This window comes from Phycodurus eques, chromosome 12 (assembly GCF_024500275.1).
Source record: "Phycodurus eques isolate BA_2022a chromosome 12, UOR_Pequ_1.1, whole genome shotgun sequence".
NCBI classification, from domain to species: Eukaryota; Metazoa; Chordata; class Actinopteri; order Syngnathiformes; family Syngnathidae; genus Phycodurus; species Phycodurus eques.
Window position 1 is genome coordinate 7,249,968 of NC_084536.1, and position 15,601 is coordinate 7,265,568.

Sequence of the window (15,601 nt, forward strand, 5' to 3'; positions counted from 1 at the left end):
ACATGTAAACTCGTCTATACACTATGTCCCATGAGTTTCCATAAAGAAGAAAAAAAAAATTTTTTCCATTGAAATACTCACTGACCTGAGGTCTCAGATCACACGTGATGATGTTTTCGCTGGCCGACATTTTGAAACATGACCATGCTTGTTTGCAGAGTTTCACAGAACAACAGCCGCCGGGTTTTGTAGAACCGGATGGTTCCAGATCCAGAAGCAGAGACAAGTCCAAATCAAAATCCAGGGAACAAGACGGATCCAGGTCCAGAAGCCGAGACCGGTCCAGAGGACGAAACAGGTCCAGGTCCAGAGAACGAGAGCGATCCAGGGGACGAGACCGGTCCAAGTCCAGAGAGCGTCATCGTTACGACAGAGGACGGCACCCTAGGTGAGAAGATTGTCACCAGCTTGAAGTGGCCATGTGATCAACACGGGGAGCTCTTGTAACTACATATCAAAATATTTGACAATGACATCTGTCCACTCTCTGCGCTCACATTTAGTGAAGGAGAGGTCTTAAATTTGATTAAAGTGACCTGAAAAAGTCACAAATTTGACCTATCTACATCAGGGCTGGGAGATGAATGGATGTCACGGGCATATATGGGCCAGTATGCCTGCTCATTTTATGATGTCAAATTGCTGAATATTTAGATGTTTATTTATTAAAGATCAGCTTTTCATACGTTTTGACATAAGGGAAATTTTTCAAAAAGAGCAAGTAGCATTTTCGTATCTGTAAAGAAGACATTTTTTATTTATATTATTTATAATTTGACTTAAGTTAATGCTGGGAAAAATCTGTTTCAAAGCATGTTTGTGACCAGGAGAGATAAAGCAAGTCCCAAAGGGGGAAAACAAAAAACTAAAAGCAAAACGTTTTGGGAATAATGTCATTGTCATTTGGTTTAACAACATGAGACAAAAAGGATTTTCTGAGGAGAAAATGAAGATTTTGTTTCAAGGCCATATCCCCCTGCCCTACAAATAATAATCTATTGTTTATGTTCACATTTAGTCAAGAAGTGTTAAATTTGACTTTTTCAAACATGCAAATGCTACTTTTGTTGACAGTTGGGCCTTTGTGGAGGTATCGCATTAGACAGCAAAACCTGCAAAGTGGATCACAATGCGTTCTTTCTACTTCTTACCATGACACATATTCTGTTTATACCATACATACTTTGTTGGAGTGTCAGGTGCCGAAACTTATCTGACTTCCGTGTTGCCATTTGTCTTCCTCACAATTGATGTGACAAGCTGTGATTCACTGCCTAATCTTTATCTTCTACTCCAAAACTGTGCTGATCTCAAACCCAAAGTGGTGTAACGCTGCCATCTACTGGTGTCTGTTATTCATAACAGTGGTGTATAAAACTGAATTCCACAGACAAGCTGGGCGAGACCCTCTTGCAAGCCTACCTGTTGAAAAACCTACTTGACAAATATATTCATCGGTGCCAGTAAACAGTTGGATCTAGTGGCTGACACGGGTGGATTTTGACTCCTGGTCCCCCTCACTCCCAGAGAGATTGATCCCATTCACTCCCAATCCCGAGCCAAATTTTTACAGAATCCTCTTCCCATCCTATTTTCCCCCCTTTTGACGCCCAGTCAATCCTGCTCTGTGTTTATTAGTATCTTGAAAGTTACTGAGCGTATGGTTTCCACTACCGGTGACTTTGTTGTCGTAGTTCTCATTCCCACCCGCTCCCGGTCCTGGCTAATCGGGTGATTAAGAGTGAAATTCACTCCATCTCACGGGACCCGGTCAGAATCCTGAAAAAATGTTGGCCTCTAGTTGGATCCCAATTGACGGATAGAAATGTCCACAGCAGCCAATTTGTTAATAAAGGTAAAAAAATATATTTGACCAATGTGGTCTTTGACTGTGGTGTCTACACAGGGATCGCTATATCGGTCGCCACGATGAAAGCAACCGGGGCCGTGAGCGAGACCATCGGGGCCGCGGCCGTAGCCCCTCCCCCTCATGGGATGGCCAGCCGGCATCATCCAATCAGCCACTGGCCAAGAAGAAGAAGGAGGAGCTGGACCCCATCCTGACCCGGACAGGTGGCGCCTACATCCCGCCCGCCAAGTTGCGCCTTATGCAGCAACAGATCACCGACAAGAGCAGGTAGGCTGCTTATTTCTTTTGCTTGAGATGTGTTCAAGAGGCCTGAAACTCCACCCCCTGCCGCACAGCTTGGCCTATCAGAGGATGAGCTGGGAGGCGCTGAAGAAGTCCATCAACGGTTTAATCAACAAAGTGAACGTGTCCAACATCGTCAACATCATCCAGGAGATCTTGCAGGAGAACATCGTCAGGGGAAGGTCAGGTCGTATGCGCACACACACGCGCACGCAAAATGTGAAAACCTGGCAAAACCATTCTAAAAACATTCAAATTAACTGAATTAAAAAAAAAATCTAAAGGAAAAAATAACTAACTAAAAATCCCAAACTGTTCTAACCTTGTCACTACAGGTTCAACAATTAATCTATTTATCAACAGCTAATACATTAATAAAAACTCTTTTGATAATTGGTTAATTGTTTAGAGACCTTGTTTTACTTAAAATTGTCCAAAATCTCTGATTTAAGCCTCGCACCAGTAAATCTCCGATTTCTGTAGTCCTCCACGAAAGCAGACTGATTATCTTCGTGAATCTAAATAAGACAATTGCAAACCTCTGCTTTTACTTTGGAAAACAATAATCAACATTTTTGCAGATTTTCTTTTGGCTGTTACGGACCAAACCAGTAACTGAATCATAATCAATTCATGTTTCTGCCGCCAATTTGAAATAGGGTCCTCTTTCTCAAATAAGGGGATGGAAATTGAAAAATGTTTTTATCCAATTCATTGATTAATTGAAAATTTTTTTTACAGATGGATTGATTGCATCATTATTTCCAGCCCTAAAATGCATAACATAAAAATTACAAAAAAAATAATAAGCCCTCTCTAAGAACTAATGATAACTGAATTTTAAGTAAAAAGGGGGAAAAACATGATTAAAAATCCAAAACTTTTATAACCTTGACATGGACATACCAGAATCATCCATCCATCCATCCATTTTCTACACCACTTATTCTCACTAGAGTCGCAGGTTTGCTGGAGCCTGTCCCACCTAACTGCGGGCAGGAGGCGGCGAACACCCTGAACTGGTTGCCAGCCAATCGCAGGGCACATATAAACAAACAACCATTTGCACTCGCATTCACGCCAGCGGGCAATTCAGAGTCTTCAATTACCCTGCCGTGCATGTTTTTGGGATGTGGGAGGAAACCGGAGTACCCGGAGAAAACCCACGCAGGCCCGGGAAGAACCTGCAAACTCCACACAGGCGAGGCTGGATTTGAACCCCAGTCCACAGAACTGTGAGGCGGATGTGCTAACCAGTCACCCACCGTGCCGCCCATATACTAGAATCAGAATCGGTTTATTTATAACCCACAGTTCTACATTACAACTGAAATACTCTTACCACGGATGCACAAAATGCAGACTTTTCTCTAAGTTGTTGGACGTAAGCAGCATTTGGAGAAGCAGCACACGAAATTGCAACAGGTGATGGCGTGACTGCATTTTCACCCGCCGCAACATAGATGGCCGTCGCTACGGCGGCTGCAATCTCAGCGGCAAAGCAGAGCAACTTGGCTGGGTCTAATGTAACGACGACACAAGTTCAGAAAGCTCAAGTTTTGTGTGTGCGTGTTAAGTTTTTGGTCTTGCAAATTAAATAAAAGGTTTAAGAGTTAGAAGGCTGAAAAAAGTCCTGAGTGGAAACGACACAAAAAGAGGGAAAATGAAATAAAATGAGTGGATTTGTGTGTGTGTGTGTGTGTGTGTGTGTGTGTGTGTGTGTGTATATATATGTGTTCAGGGGTCTGCTGGCACGCTCTGTGCTGCAGGCACAGTCAGCGTCCCCCATCTTCACGCACGTCTATGCTGCAGTGGTGGCCATCATCAACTCCAAGTTCCCGCAGATCGGAGAGCTCATCCTCAAGCGACTTATCCTCACATTCAGGCGCGGATACCGGCGCAACATCAAGGTGTGTTTTGGAAGACGGAGGACACAAAGTTACTCATGTCCATGCTACATGGGCTTACAGTATAAAATGGATGCTGGTATCTGTTGTTACCATCATGCACATGTAAAACTGTTTATTTTACCAGTATTACTTTGTATAGGTTTTTTTTTTTTCACCCCAAAAATGATTTAATGAGGTGTAAGAACTTAATAAGTGAATTCATACATGAGTACTAAACCCATTCATAAAATAAATGCAGTAAATTTAATATTTTTTCACAAGTCATTACTATTGGTCTGGTCCCGTCATCAGTTATTTTTACACATTATTGACCAATTTAAAGTGTTGAAAATAGCTCAAGAGTAATTCTATTAACGCTATTGTACTGTCTGAGGAAAGCTGCATAACTCCGCCTCTTCCCTCGCTTAAACATTAGAATAAATTGGATTTTGTTTTCCAATGAAGTCATCATTTGACCACAATGGGTTTGTTTTTCAAGATGAAGTAGAAGTCTTGCATGATTTAAAAATGAAAGTATTTTTCAGAGAAAAGTTCTCACGCAAAAATCATATTTTCATGACGTTTTAATTGTACAGATTTTTTTTTGTCATTTTGAGAATTTTGTTCTATTTTTGAGAAATTTAATTAAATTTAATTTTACAAAAATAGTCATATTTTTCAATGTATATGAAGTTTTATTTTCTAAATTAAAAAAAGCCCTTATGTTAACCTTTTGTGCGTTTTATTTTCCAGCAACAATGTCTGACATCGTCTAAATTCGTGGGTCACCTCATCAACCAGAACGTGGTACGTACTCCGTCGTCCGTCAGGTTGCTCGGCAGGCGGTGGCGCTGTTACTGTTTCTCACGCTTGGTTGTCCCTCGCCCTCATCAGGCCCACGAGGTTCTGTGTCTGGAGATGCTGACGCTGCTTCTGGAGCGGCCCACTGACGACAGCGTGGAGGTGGCCATTGCCTTCCTCAAGGAGTGCGGCCTCAAGCTCACCGACGTCTCCCCCCGCGGAATCAACGGTGAACTCGCTGACTATTTAATTTCAGTCAAATGACAATTTACTGGACACTTAGTATTGGGCTATGACTCGCTATCTAAATCCCCAATCGCTATTTGCACTGACCGTAATGAATGACTAGCGAATCACACTTGAATCATTACGGCTTGTACTATTCCGAAATAAAGAGAGTTTTTCCAACAAATGAAAAACTATCTATAACCCCCTAGTTCAGTCCTGGACACGGTGTTTTTTTTGAGTCGCAGGTTTTGGCACAACACCAGAGAAGACAGCTGATGTGTTTTGGCTCTCGTGTTTTAGCAACCCCTTTTCCCTTTGGAACAACCTGTTGCCAAAACGCTTCTTTTAGGTTTAGAATAGCTTACTTTAACCAGGACCCATTGCTCCAACGTGGCCGTGGTCTGTTGTACGCCGGTCTCGGCGCCGTAAAATGCGTAAATCCGCGCTGGCTGGCAACATCTGCTTCTACTAAGCCAGCTAGTTAGCTTAGGTGCTACTTAGCGGTAGCTGCCTAGCTCTTGTCAATCATCTGCCATGATGTGTTGAAGGAATCTTGCATAACTTTATCCAATTCATCTGCCGCGCTCGGAGTCTACCATAAACATCTGTGCAGCTCCTCATGGCCATCGGACACGAAGATGATTGTCTCGGGGGAGACTACGGCTCCGTGCTCCACGTGATTGGTTAAAACCTTGGCTGCAACTGTAGCGTATGGCAGCAAAAGTAAACAAACCATTGCAGCTCTTGTCAAAATAAAATGCGTACTTTAATTCATTTTCATTCAAATGGAAAAATTATGATTCAGGATTAATTTTTCCAAGCTGACTCACGAGTGAATCTGAATTTGCACCTATTCGTTTGTAGCTCTACTTATACATTTCCATGTTATGTTAGAATACAGTAAACCCCACATATTTGAATTTTGGGGGAATTTAATATATTTTTTTCATGGTAATTGTAAGGGACCATCAATTATTTGCGCATTTCCATTGTTTGTGATCGGGTCCTATCTCCCACAAATAGCAAGGGTCTTTAATATTGTAGTTTATTGTGGGGGGGGTTTGGGGAAGGAGTCATTATCTTAAGAAAATCGTGGCATTATCCTTTACAGAAAAGTTTTGACCTTGAGAGATCTGTTGTATTTTCATAATAATTATAATAATAATAATAACTTGGACTCATCCCGTTCCTTTATTGGAGATTTTTTTTTCCCAGTCAGATTTTCTCAAAAAATAAAAAAATAAAAATATCTTTTTCTATTTGTAATCGTAAGATTACTTTCTTGTTTATTCCCAAAAATCTTTTTTTTTTTCACAAGAAAAAAATTAATAAAAGTATTAAGTCTGATTTTTAAAAAAAACTAAAAGATGTAATCTTACGAGAATAGTTTTTATCAAGATGTTTTTTTTCTAAAGAAAGAAATCCAGAATTATTTTCAACAATAGTCAAGTCTTATGAGTAAAGCTCTATTTTTTCCAGAGGTAAAAAGTCTGATTTACTCAAGAAAAAAAAGAAATTGATTAGAAGTTTTTTTTTCTCAACAAAAAGTAAATAAAGGTTTTTTTTTTCTAAAAAGTAACTTGTAAACCTATAACTTTTAAGTAGTATTTTTCAAGATAACTGTACATTCTAGCGAAAAATTGTCTCATGAAAATGGTTCAATATATTAGAGGGGGAAAAAAAGTTTTGTTTTATGAATTAAAACAACTTTATTTTCTCAAGACAAAAAGTCTTGCACAGCAGTCAAATAAAAAAATCTTGAAGTTTTTATATATGTAATTTTTTCTCGGGGGAAAAAAAACGTTTTATGATTTTCGTCTTTTCTTACAAGAATCAGAATTTTCCCAGAGATAAAATCTGATTATCTCAGGAAAAAAAGTCAATTATAAAAATAATTTTTAAAAAATCAACAAAAGTCGTAATTTTAGTTTTTTTTTGTTTGTTGAGAAAGTCATTTATAAACACACAAATATTATTTTGTTTTAGATCCAAAGCCATATTTTCCAGAAAAAAATCAGTCTTACGAAAATAGTGGGATATTTTCTAGAAAAGTCATAATCTTTGGAGAATAAATACGGTTTTCTACAATATATATGAAAATAATTTTAATTTTTACATGTATTAAAAACTCTCACATTTTCTTGTTATCACCTTAAATTTTTTTATCAAAAGAAAAAAAGTCAGAAAATTTGAAGGAGAAAAAAAGCCTTTTTTTTATGGTCTTTTTATTTTTTCTTATTTCCACAAGAGTCACATTTTACAAGAATAAAGCTTTATTTTTCCAGAGACACAGGAAGAAATTTCAACAATAAAGACGTAATCATATTAAATTAAAGATGTTTTTTTTGGGGGGGGGTGGTGCAGGAGGAAAAAAGTAAAAAAAATTAATAAAGTGATCTCACGAATATTGTTGTATTTTCTTTTGATAAAAAGCCTTAATTTCTAGAGAAAAGGACAAACTTACAAAAATAGTTGGATATTTTCTAGAAAAGTCATATGAGGAGAATAGAATTGATTTTCTACAATATAAAAAATATTTTAGTGCGCCACCTTCAATGAATATTTTTTTCAAGAAAAAATTTGATATATTATATATATTTGATATATTATTTGATATATACTGGTATCTTTTCATAGAACAGTCAGGTAATTTAATGATTATTTTGTTGTTTTCAGCCATATTTGAGCGCCTGCGCAACATCCTGCACGAGTCGGCTATTGACAAGCGCGTGCAGTACATGATAGAGGTGATGTTCGCCATCCGGAAGGACGGCTTCAAGGACCACCCCGTCATCCCCGAGGGTCTCGACCTGGTGGATGAGGACGACCAGTTCACGCACATGTTGCCGCTTGAAGACGAATACAACACCGACGATGTCCTCAGTGAGTGTGACACATACGTATGTCATATACTTTTTGCAAAACTTATTGTTCAACAAGGGGCTGAACAGTAAAATTCCCAACAGGTAATACAGTGGACCCTCAATAGAACGAACTAATAGGGGGGGTTTCGTCCGATATAGCCGATTGTCCATTACATTTAAGCACTTCTTGTTTTGTTGTTGAGGCCATATGCACCCTTAATACTGTGCAGTACAAAATTGTTTTGTAGGTTTTTTACGTGGCCTAAATCGCCCAGTAAGTGTGTGTGTGTGTGTGTGTGTACATATACATATATATATATATATATATATATATATATAAATAAAAATAAAAAAAATCTTCCAAATGTTTGAAAGTTTCACATCTTTGTCCAAACCTACCATGCCGGTGTGCTTGGTAATGCTGAGTTAGGACGTTGTGTTAAACATAAAACAAAAAAACAATACAATGATTTGCAAATCATGTTCACCCATTATTTAATTGAATACACTACAAAGACAAGATATGTCATGTTTAAACTGATAAACTTGATAGTTTTTAGCAAATAATCATTAACCTAGAATTTTATGGCTGCAACACGTTAAAAAAAAGCTGGGACAGGTGGCAAAAAAAAACCTGAGAAAGTTGAGGAATGCTCATCAAACACCTGTTTGGAACATCCCACAGGTGAACAGGCTAATTGGGAACAGGTGGGTGCCATGATTGGGTATAAAAGGAGCTTACCTGAATTGCTCAGTTATTCACAAGCAAAGATGGGGCGAGGTTCACCTCTTTTTTTATTTAATTTTATTATTTTTTTATTTTTTTTTAAATCAGTTTATTTGAAAGGGGACAATGCTATTTTTGTGAACAAGTGTGTGAGAAAATAGTCAAACAGTTTAAGGAATTTAGGGATTTCATCATGTACGGCCCATAATATCATCAAAAGGTTCAGAGAATCTGGAGAAATCACTGCATGTAAGCGGCAAGGCCGAAAACCAACATTGAATGCCCGTGACCTTCGATCCCTCAGGCGGCACTGCATCAAAAAACCGACTTAAATGTGTAAAGGATATCACCACATGGGCTCAGGAACACTTCGGAAAACCAATGTCATCCGTAAGTGCAACTTGAAACTCTACTAGGCAAAGCAAAACCCATTTATCAACAACACCCAGAAACGCCGCCGGCTTCTCTGGACCCGAACTCATCTAAGATTGACTGATGCAAAGTGGAAAAGTGTTCTGTGGTCCAACAAGTCCACATTTAAAATTGTTTTTGGAGATTGTGGACGTCGTGTCAAGAGGAAAAGAACCATCCGGACTGTTACGGACGCAAAGTTCAAAAGCCAGCATCTGTGATGGTATGGGGCTGTGTTAGTGCCAATGGAATGGGTAACTTACACATCAGTGAAGGCACCATTAATGTTGAAAGGTACATACAGGTTTTGGAGAAACATATGCTGCCATCCAAGCAACGTCTTTTTCATGTAAGCCCCTGCTTATTTCAGCAAGACAACGCAAAACCACATTCTGCACGTGTTACAACAGCGTGGCTTCGTAGTAAAAGAGTGCAGGTACTAGACTGGCCTGCCTGCGGTCCAGACCTGTCTCCCATTGAATATGTGTGGCGCATTATGAAGCGTAAAATACGACAACGGAGACCCAGACTGTTGAACAGCTGAAGCTGTACGTCAAGCAAGAATGGGAAAGAATTCCAGCTACAAAGCTTCAACAATTAGTGTCCTCAGTTCCCAAACTTTTATTGAACGTTGTTAAAAGAAAAGGTGATGTAACACAGTGGTAAACATGACCCTGTCCCAGCTTTTTTGGAACATGTTGCAGCCATAAAATTCTAAGTTAATGATTATTTGCTAAAAACAATGAGGTTTTCTCAGTTTGAACATTAAATATATTGTCTTTGTAGTGTATTCAATAAAATATAGGTCGAACATGATTTGCAAATCATTGTTTTCTGTTTTTATTTATGTTTAACACAACGTTGCAACTAAATTGGAACTGGGGTTGTAAGTGACAAATCGAACTATTTTTGGACACATTGTTCACTCCCAACAGTCCGTTTTATCCAATATTTGTTATATCGGGGTCCGTTTTATTGAAGTTCCACTAATAAATTCCATGACATAAAAATAATTTTATAGTGACATTAAAATAATTTTATAGTGATTCGGGAGTAGGGAATGAGTGAATGATTCAGAACACAGCGAGCATTCACTCATTTCCCTACTTCCGAATCTCTGGGATTTAAAATGGGACTTTTTAGGTAACTTTACACAGTAGACCCTTGCTATTCGCAGGGGATTTGGACCGGGCGGGACGGCGAATAGCGAAAGTCTGCGGATAATTGACACCCATTTAAATTGCATTTGGTCCCGGTAAAAGTCCCTGTACAGTGGTGCTTTAAGAGTGAGCCTTATGGGTTTTTCCCAGATACAAGCTGTTGTTTTTTTCAAATTTTTTTATTTTTTATTATTTTATTTTTTGCTTTCGAGCGCAGACTAGAGACACGAGCGTATGGTGGCAGTGAACTCATCTCAACTCACTTCTCCACAAGCAGCAGTTTGGCTGATAGTAAAGTTCTTCTTTATAGTAAAGCTCCGGTTTATTGTTAAACTAAACAGAAAGCAAAGAGGATCCACTATATGCGGAACGTCCGGTGACCAAACCCAGAAAACGGTTTGATGACATGATTGTTTGAAGCCGAACTTGCTAAAATGTTGTTTTCCTTTTGGCTGGTGTCTATGGACACAAGTTAAATACATGTACATTGTTAATTTCTTGGCCTCGTTGCACTGGTTGCCAGTGCACTTCAGGATTTGTTTTAAAATTCTTTTGTTTACAAATCATTAAATGCCCTTCCCCCGCCCTACCTCACAAAGCTTCTTCACCCTTATGAGACCATTCGCGCTCAGTATTAAATATTTTCAATGAGGCAAGAAAACAAATAAATTTCATTTTAAACTTAACATTTTTTCTTATTGTTCTTAGCATTTCTTGTACGTATAAAAAAAAAAAAACACATAAGGCATTAATTAAAAAAAAGGTATAGCGAGCCTGTTGATCAACTTTACTTGAATAGCTAACATTTTGGGATGTGACATAATAATACAGTAGATTCGTGGCTGTGTGTTTATTAGCTTAGACCAGACTAATTAGACGAGCTGCTGTCGGCCACAACTCATGCAGCGTTTTCCCAGACTGACTTTTCCTTACGCTGACGTCACACTGCTCACCCCCGCCCACCCTCTTAAAGGTGTACACACACAACTACAGTATCAAACTCAATCAAACTAGGGGGGCTTGCAATGAATAAGTTAAATAAGCGGATCCCCGAGGCAGAGCAAATCCCTCAAGCATTTTTTGTTTTCAAAGTACTCGAAACATTTGAGTATTCGTTGCAGCCCTGGTTTGTAATAGCTTCAGTCGAAATAAACTACGCTCAACAGAGCACAGAAGTATACTGAGATATTTGTGTGTAGATATGTTTTAACATAATATCCATCCATTTTTCTACCGCTTATCCGAGTTAACACCCCGACGATGAAAGATGTTAACATTATATGCATTCGAATTTTTGCATTTGTGTGCTAGTTTAAAGTAAACAACACACACTGCTGTGTGCACCTTGTGCCTGGATCAGACTACAAGATTGTAGCCCCTTCATTGGCCCGATTTGCTACCGTGGCTGATTTCCCAGATCAGGAACGACAAAACTCCTTGTAGTGTAATCCACAACCCCACAATTTGTCCCTATGACACCAAAATAAAAAATGTCTCACGCTGGGGTATTGATCTCAAATTTAAAAAAGTCCAGATCGAGACAATTTCTTGACCCAAAGATCCAGTAGATCATCTCGTGTCTATTTATCGTGATATACTGTAGAAGTAAGTTGCCAGCCTAGTCGTATGCTTGTAATCACTATGTCAGTCAAATTCAAAAACCTTTTGGCATTTATCATAGTCAAGTAACACAGAACTAAGCAAAAATGTGACACTGTTGTACTCCTAAGATTACATACCACCCTGGCAGAATTTTGTAAAATATTATTATTATTATTATTATTTTATTTTAAACATGACTTACTGAACAAGGACCATCTCATTATATTATTTATGGTTGTGTTTTGTTTTTTATTTCTGAAATGCTTTGATCTAATTTAAAACCCATTTGAAAATTAAAAAAAATTGCCTGATCCTTCATGTTTTCTTTAAAGAATTGTACACGTTTTACAAATTCCGCCTGGGTCATCAAACGTATGAGCATAACTGTGCAATGTTCTCTCATTTACTAAATAAAAGTAGGGCTGCATTTCAGAATAAGAGCAAGTTAATGAAAACAAGAACGTTATAGGTGTTTAAATAAAGTGCTTAACTTCAGGAAAAAAAAAAAAAGTTTGGGTTGGGATCTTGACACAACAGTGAAGCGCATATACCGCATTATTTCAAACAAGCAAATGCAATGTAGTTTTCTTGTTTGTAGACCAGCCTGCTAGCTTAATTCTAACATGAATGGAACATGATATTGACATGCTAACGTTAGCATCGACAGGCGCGATTTTACAACCAATTATGTAACGGATATTTGAACGCATATGGTGGAACAACACAATTACACAGACAATCTAACAACAGGCAGACATATTCTTTATGCTCTGGGGAAACCAACCAATATTATTGCATCCTCTGAGAGAAGTGTTGGTGACTCTTCTACTTTTGTGTCTGTAGGACTGTATTATACTGCCCTCCGGGGGCCAAGGTGAGCACACTTGAAGGAGCAGCAAAATGAATACAATTCAAGCATTAAATCATGATGTACAAACTAATTATTCTTTAGATTGTATTTAATTATGTTATTACAATATCTTTTTATAAAGTACAATATTATAGAGTGCCATTTTCCTGATTTAAAAAAACAAAACATTTTGTTGGGTTTTTGGGGGAGGCGGGATCGGACTAATGGCACTGCATTCATTTCAATGGGGAAAGATGCTTTCAGACAGAAGTGTTTTTTCAGGTACATGTGTTTTCATGGCATTTTCATTATAATTGTACCTCAAGGCACCACTGTACAGTGATTATGGAGTCATGAATGAGTGAGTGATTCCGAACACAATCCAAAATGCACTACATCCTTTAAAAGTGAACTTCATTTGTCCAAATGATGGATGTTTCACTGTTGTGTGTGTGTGTGTGTGTGTGTGTGTGTGTGTGTGTCCATAGATGCGTTCAAGATGGACCCAAACTTCCAAGAAAATGAGGAGAAGTACAAAACGCTGAAGAGAGGTAAGTTCATGTGGGACTGTATATCCATATTGCTTTTGGGGTGTGCACTACTGCACAATAGATTAGAATAAGCTTGAAAGCAGTTTGTGGCATTTCTGTGGAGGTGAATGTGACCAGAGCAGTGAGAATAGTCAGTAGCATGTTGCTAAACAACTGTACTGTATGGGTAATTTTCATATAATTTGATAAATAACGGTAAAGACACACAAAAAAAAAAAAACTAGAGATTAGCAATTTTTAATGCCGCCTTGGATTTATATGGATGAATGTATCCACTGCTGAAATAGCCAGGCTTGAAGGCCTACTTTTTTTTCATAAATATGATTTTATTATTTAACATTTTAGGCATTCATATAGTAAAGGCTATCCTTTTTGAGCAAATGGTGGTGGCCCATTGAAATAGACTTTTTATAACAATAAAGACATAAACAGTTTCATAAAAATGGTCTGAGTTGCACAATTTACGTGTTGCTCTTCAAACTTGCGGATAAAAGTGCATAAATGATCCTAACTACTCATTAAACCCATTGCACTTGTTTTTACACAGGAAAAATCCTATATATTTTAAGAAAACGTGTTAGAAATCATGAAACTTCAAATCGGGCACCTAACAAAAAATACATTTTGGTCTTAAAGTTTGAAAAATATTACTTTAGAATCGTTTTTTTTTCTTGGAAACAATAATGACCTTTTTATGGATAATTGCCAATAATTGAAATACTTATATCAGTCAAACGTATTGATTTTCAAAAGGAAACTCAGTGGGCCGTGTTTTTACCGTTACTGATCAAATTATATGAATATGACCCATCATATGTCCTGTGGGCAGACATCTTGGACGAGGGCAGCAGCGACTCTGGTGAGGAAGGAGACAGCGAGGATGACGAGGATGACGAAGATGGCGATGACAAGCAGGAGGGGGAAGGTGGGACACTGGAGATTTTTCTTCTTCTTCTTCTTCTGTGGTTTTCACGTTACGTGGTAATTGTGGCACATTTTGTGTCTTCAGATGAGAAGGTGACCATCTTGGATCAGACAGAGGTCAACCTGGTTGCCTTCAGGAGGACCATCTACCTCGTCATCCAGTCCAGGTCACAAACACACACGCATGAAAACACACTAAACATGTTTGTGTGTGTGTGTTGTGTGTAGGATTGGACATCGTTTGAATATCAGTGATTTCGATTCCGGTTCCAAATGATTCTCGATTCCGATTCTTTTAGGGGGCTTGGTCAAAAAAGTTTGCATGGTTTAAATAAATTCAAATTAAAGTTCAAATTATGAACCTCCATTTCCTTAGCAGCCCGCAGCATAGACTAAAATTAACATTTGACTTGGGGCTCTTTATAACCAGTATCAATATCAAACCTATGAACTAAAAGGCAATGTGTGTGGAACTAACCCAATTAACTTAATATTCATTAATGAATGTTTCAGCTAAAAGTTAAATATAGCATTGTTAAAATAGTTACTTGGGACCGTTTCATCACATCAAATGGTTTATACGTGCAAGTTTTAACACCCTGTTTTAAGCTTGTAGCCTTTTATTTTGAAGGGTACGCACCGGAACTCAGCATTTTGGCATGAAAAGTAACTTCACACGACACCGGTGATTTTTTTTTTTTTTTTTTTTAAATGGACTGAGCCAAATGCTATAAAACGCTGATTCTTTTCTTTACCACCGATGAAGGACAAGGTTAGTGTTTGTGATACTGTGACACAACGTTTATGTGAATTTTGTCCCAATTCATTGTGATGTAAAGTTGCTACGGTGAAGTTTTAGCCGAATGTTAAGCTTTTTTATCATTTATTTATTTTTTGGGGTCATCGGTACTTACGTTGGTTTGAAGACTAAAATAAACGTTAAAAACCATCAGTGCAAAATTGGAACCAACCATTTACCTTGTTAGCTGTCTCAATGTTGACATCGACGCATTTTATTGTTTCACTCACCCAGTTGACTGAGAGTTGACTTGACTGAAGCTCCGCGCAGTGTAGGCTGAGGCTCGGAGCGCGTCTGACGCTACACATCGTGAAGGCCTCCTTTGCACAATATAATCTTATTCCAAGTGTTGTACTGAGGCGACTGGTCATTGATTTTAACAAAGTTAAGAGACACTTTTGTTCGCCACCGCGATTGAGCACAAGTACGTCTTCGTGCGTGTTCTTCTTCGCTGGTTTTCGCCGCTTCTTCGTTGGTTTTTAGCTGGAGTCATCGAAACTGGGAACTGAAATTTTTTTAATTTGAACGATTCCGGGAGAACCGGAACCTTAGTCCTGGTTCCAATCGATTCTCGATGCCCAACCCTAGTTGCGTGTGGGTTTATGTTCGTGTGTGTTCATGTCTGTTTGTGTATGTGTTCGTA

The 15,601-nt window shown here is 38.4% G+C and overlaps 1 protein-coding gene across 1 annotated transcript in view; it reads left to right on the forward strand.

The window, feature by feature from the left end:
• cwc22 (CWC22 spliceosome associated protein homolog) overlaps nucleotides 1-15,601 on the forward strand; it is a 28,708-nt gene that overhangs the window by 1,184 nt on the left and 11,923 nt on the right. The window contains exons 4-13 of the mRNA XM_061692277.1: nucleotides 159-388; nucleotides 1,907-2,137; nucleotides 2,206-2,334; nucleotides 3,894-4,062; nucleotides 4,795-4,848; nucleotides 4,936-5,071; nucleotides 7,747-7,953; nucleotides 13,173-13,235; nucleotides 14,065-14,160; nucleotides 14,245-14,326. Coding sequence (XP_061548261.1) covers nucleotides 159-388; nucleotides 1,907-2,137; nucleotides 2,206-2,334; nucleotides 3,894-4,062; nucleotides 4,795-4,848; nucleotides 4,936-5,071; nucleotides 7,747-7,953; nucleotides 13,173-13,235; nucleotides 14,065-14,160; nucleotides 14,245-14,326 — 1,397 coding nt within the window. The remainder of the gene's footprint in view (nucleotides 1-158; nucleotides 389-1,906; nucleotides 2,138-2,205; nucleotides 2,335-3,893; nucleotides 4,063-4,794; nucleotides 4,849-4,935; nucleotides 5,072-7,746; nucleotides 7,954-13,172; nucleotides 13,236-14,064; nucleotides 14,161-14,244; nucleotides 14,327-15,601) is intronic.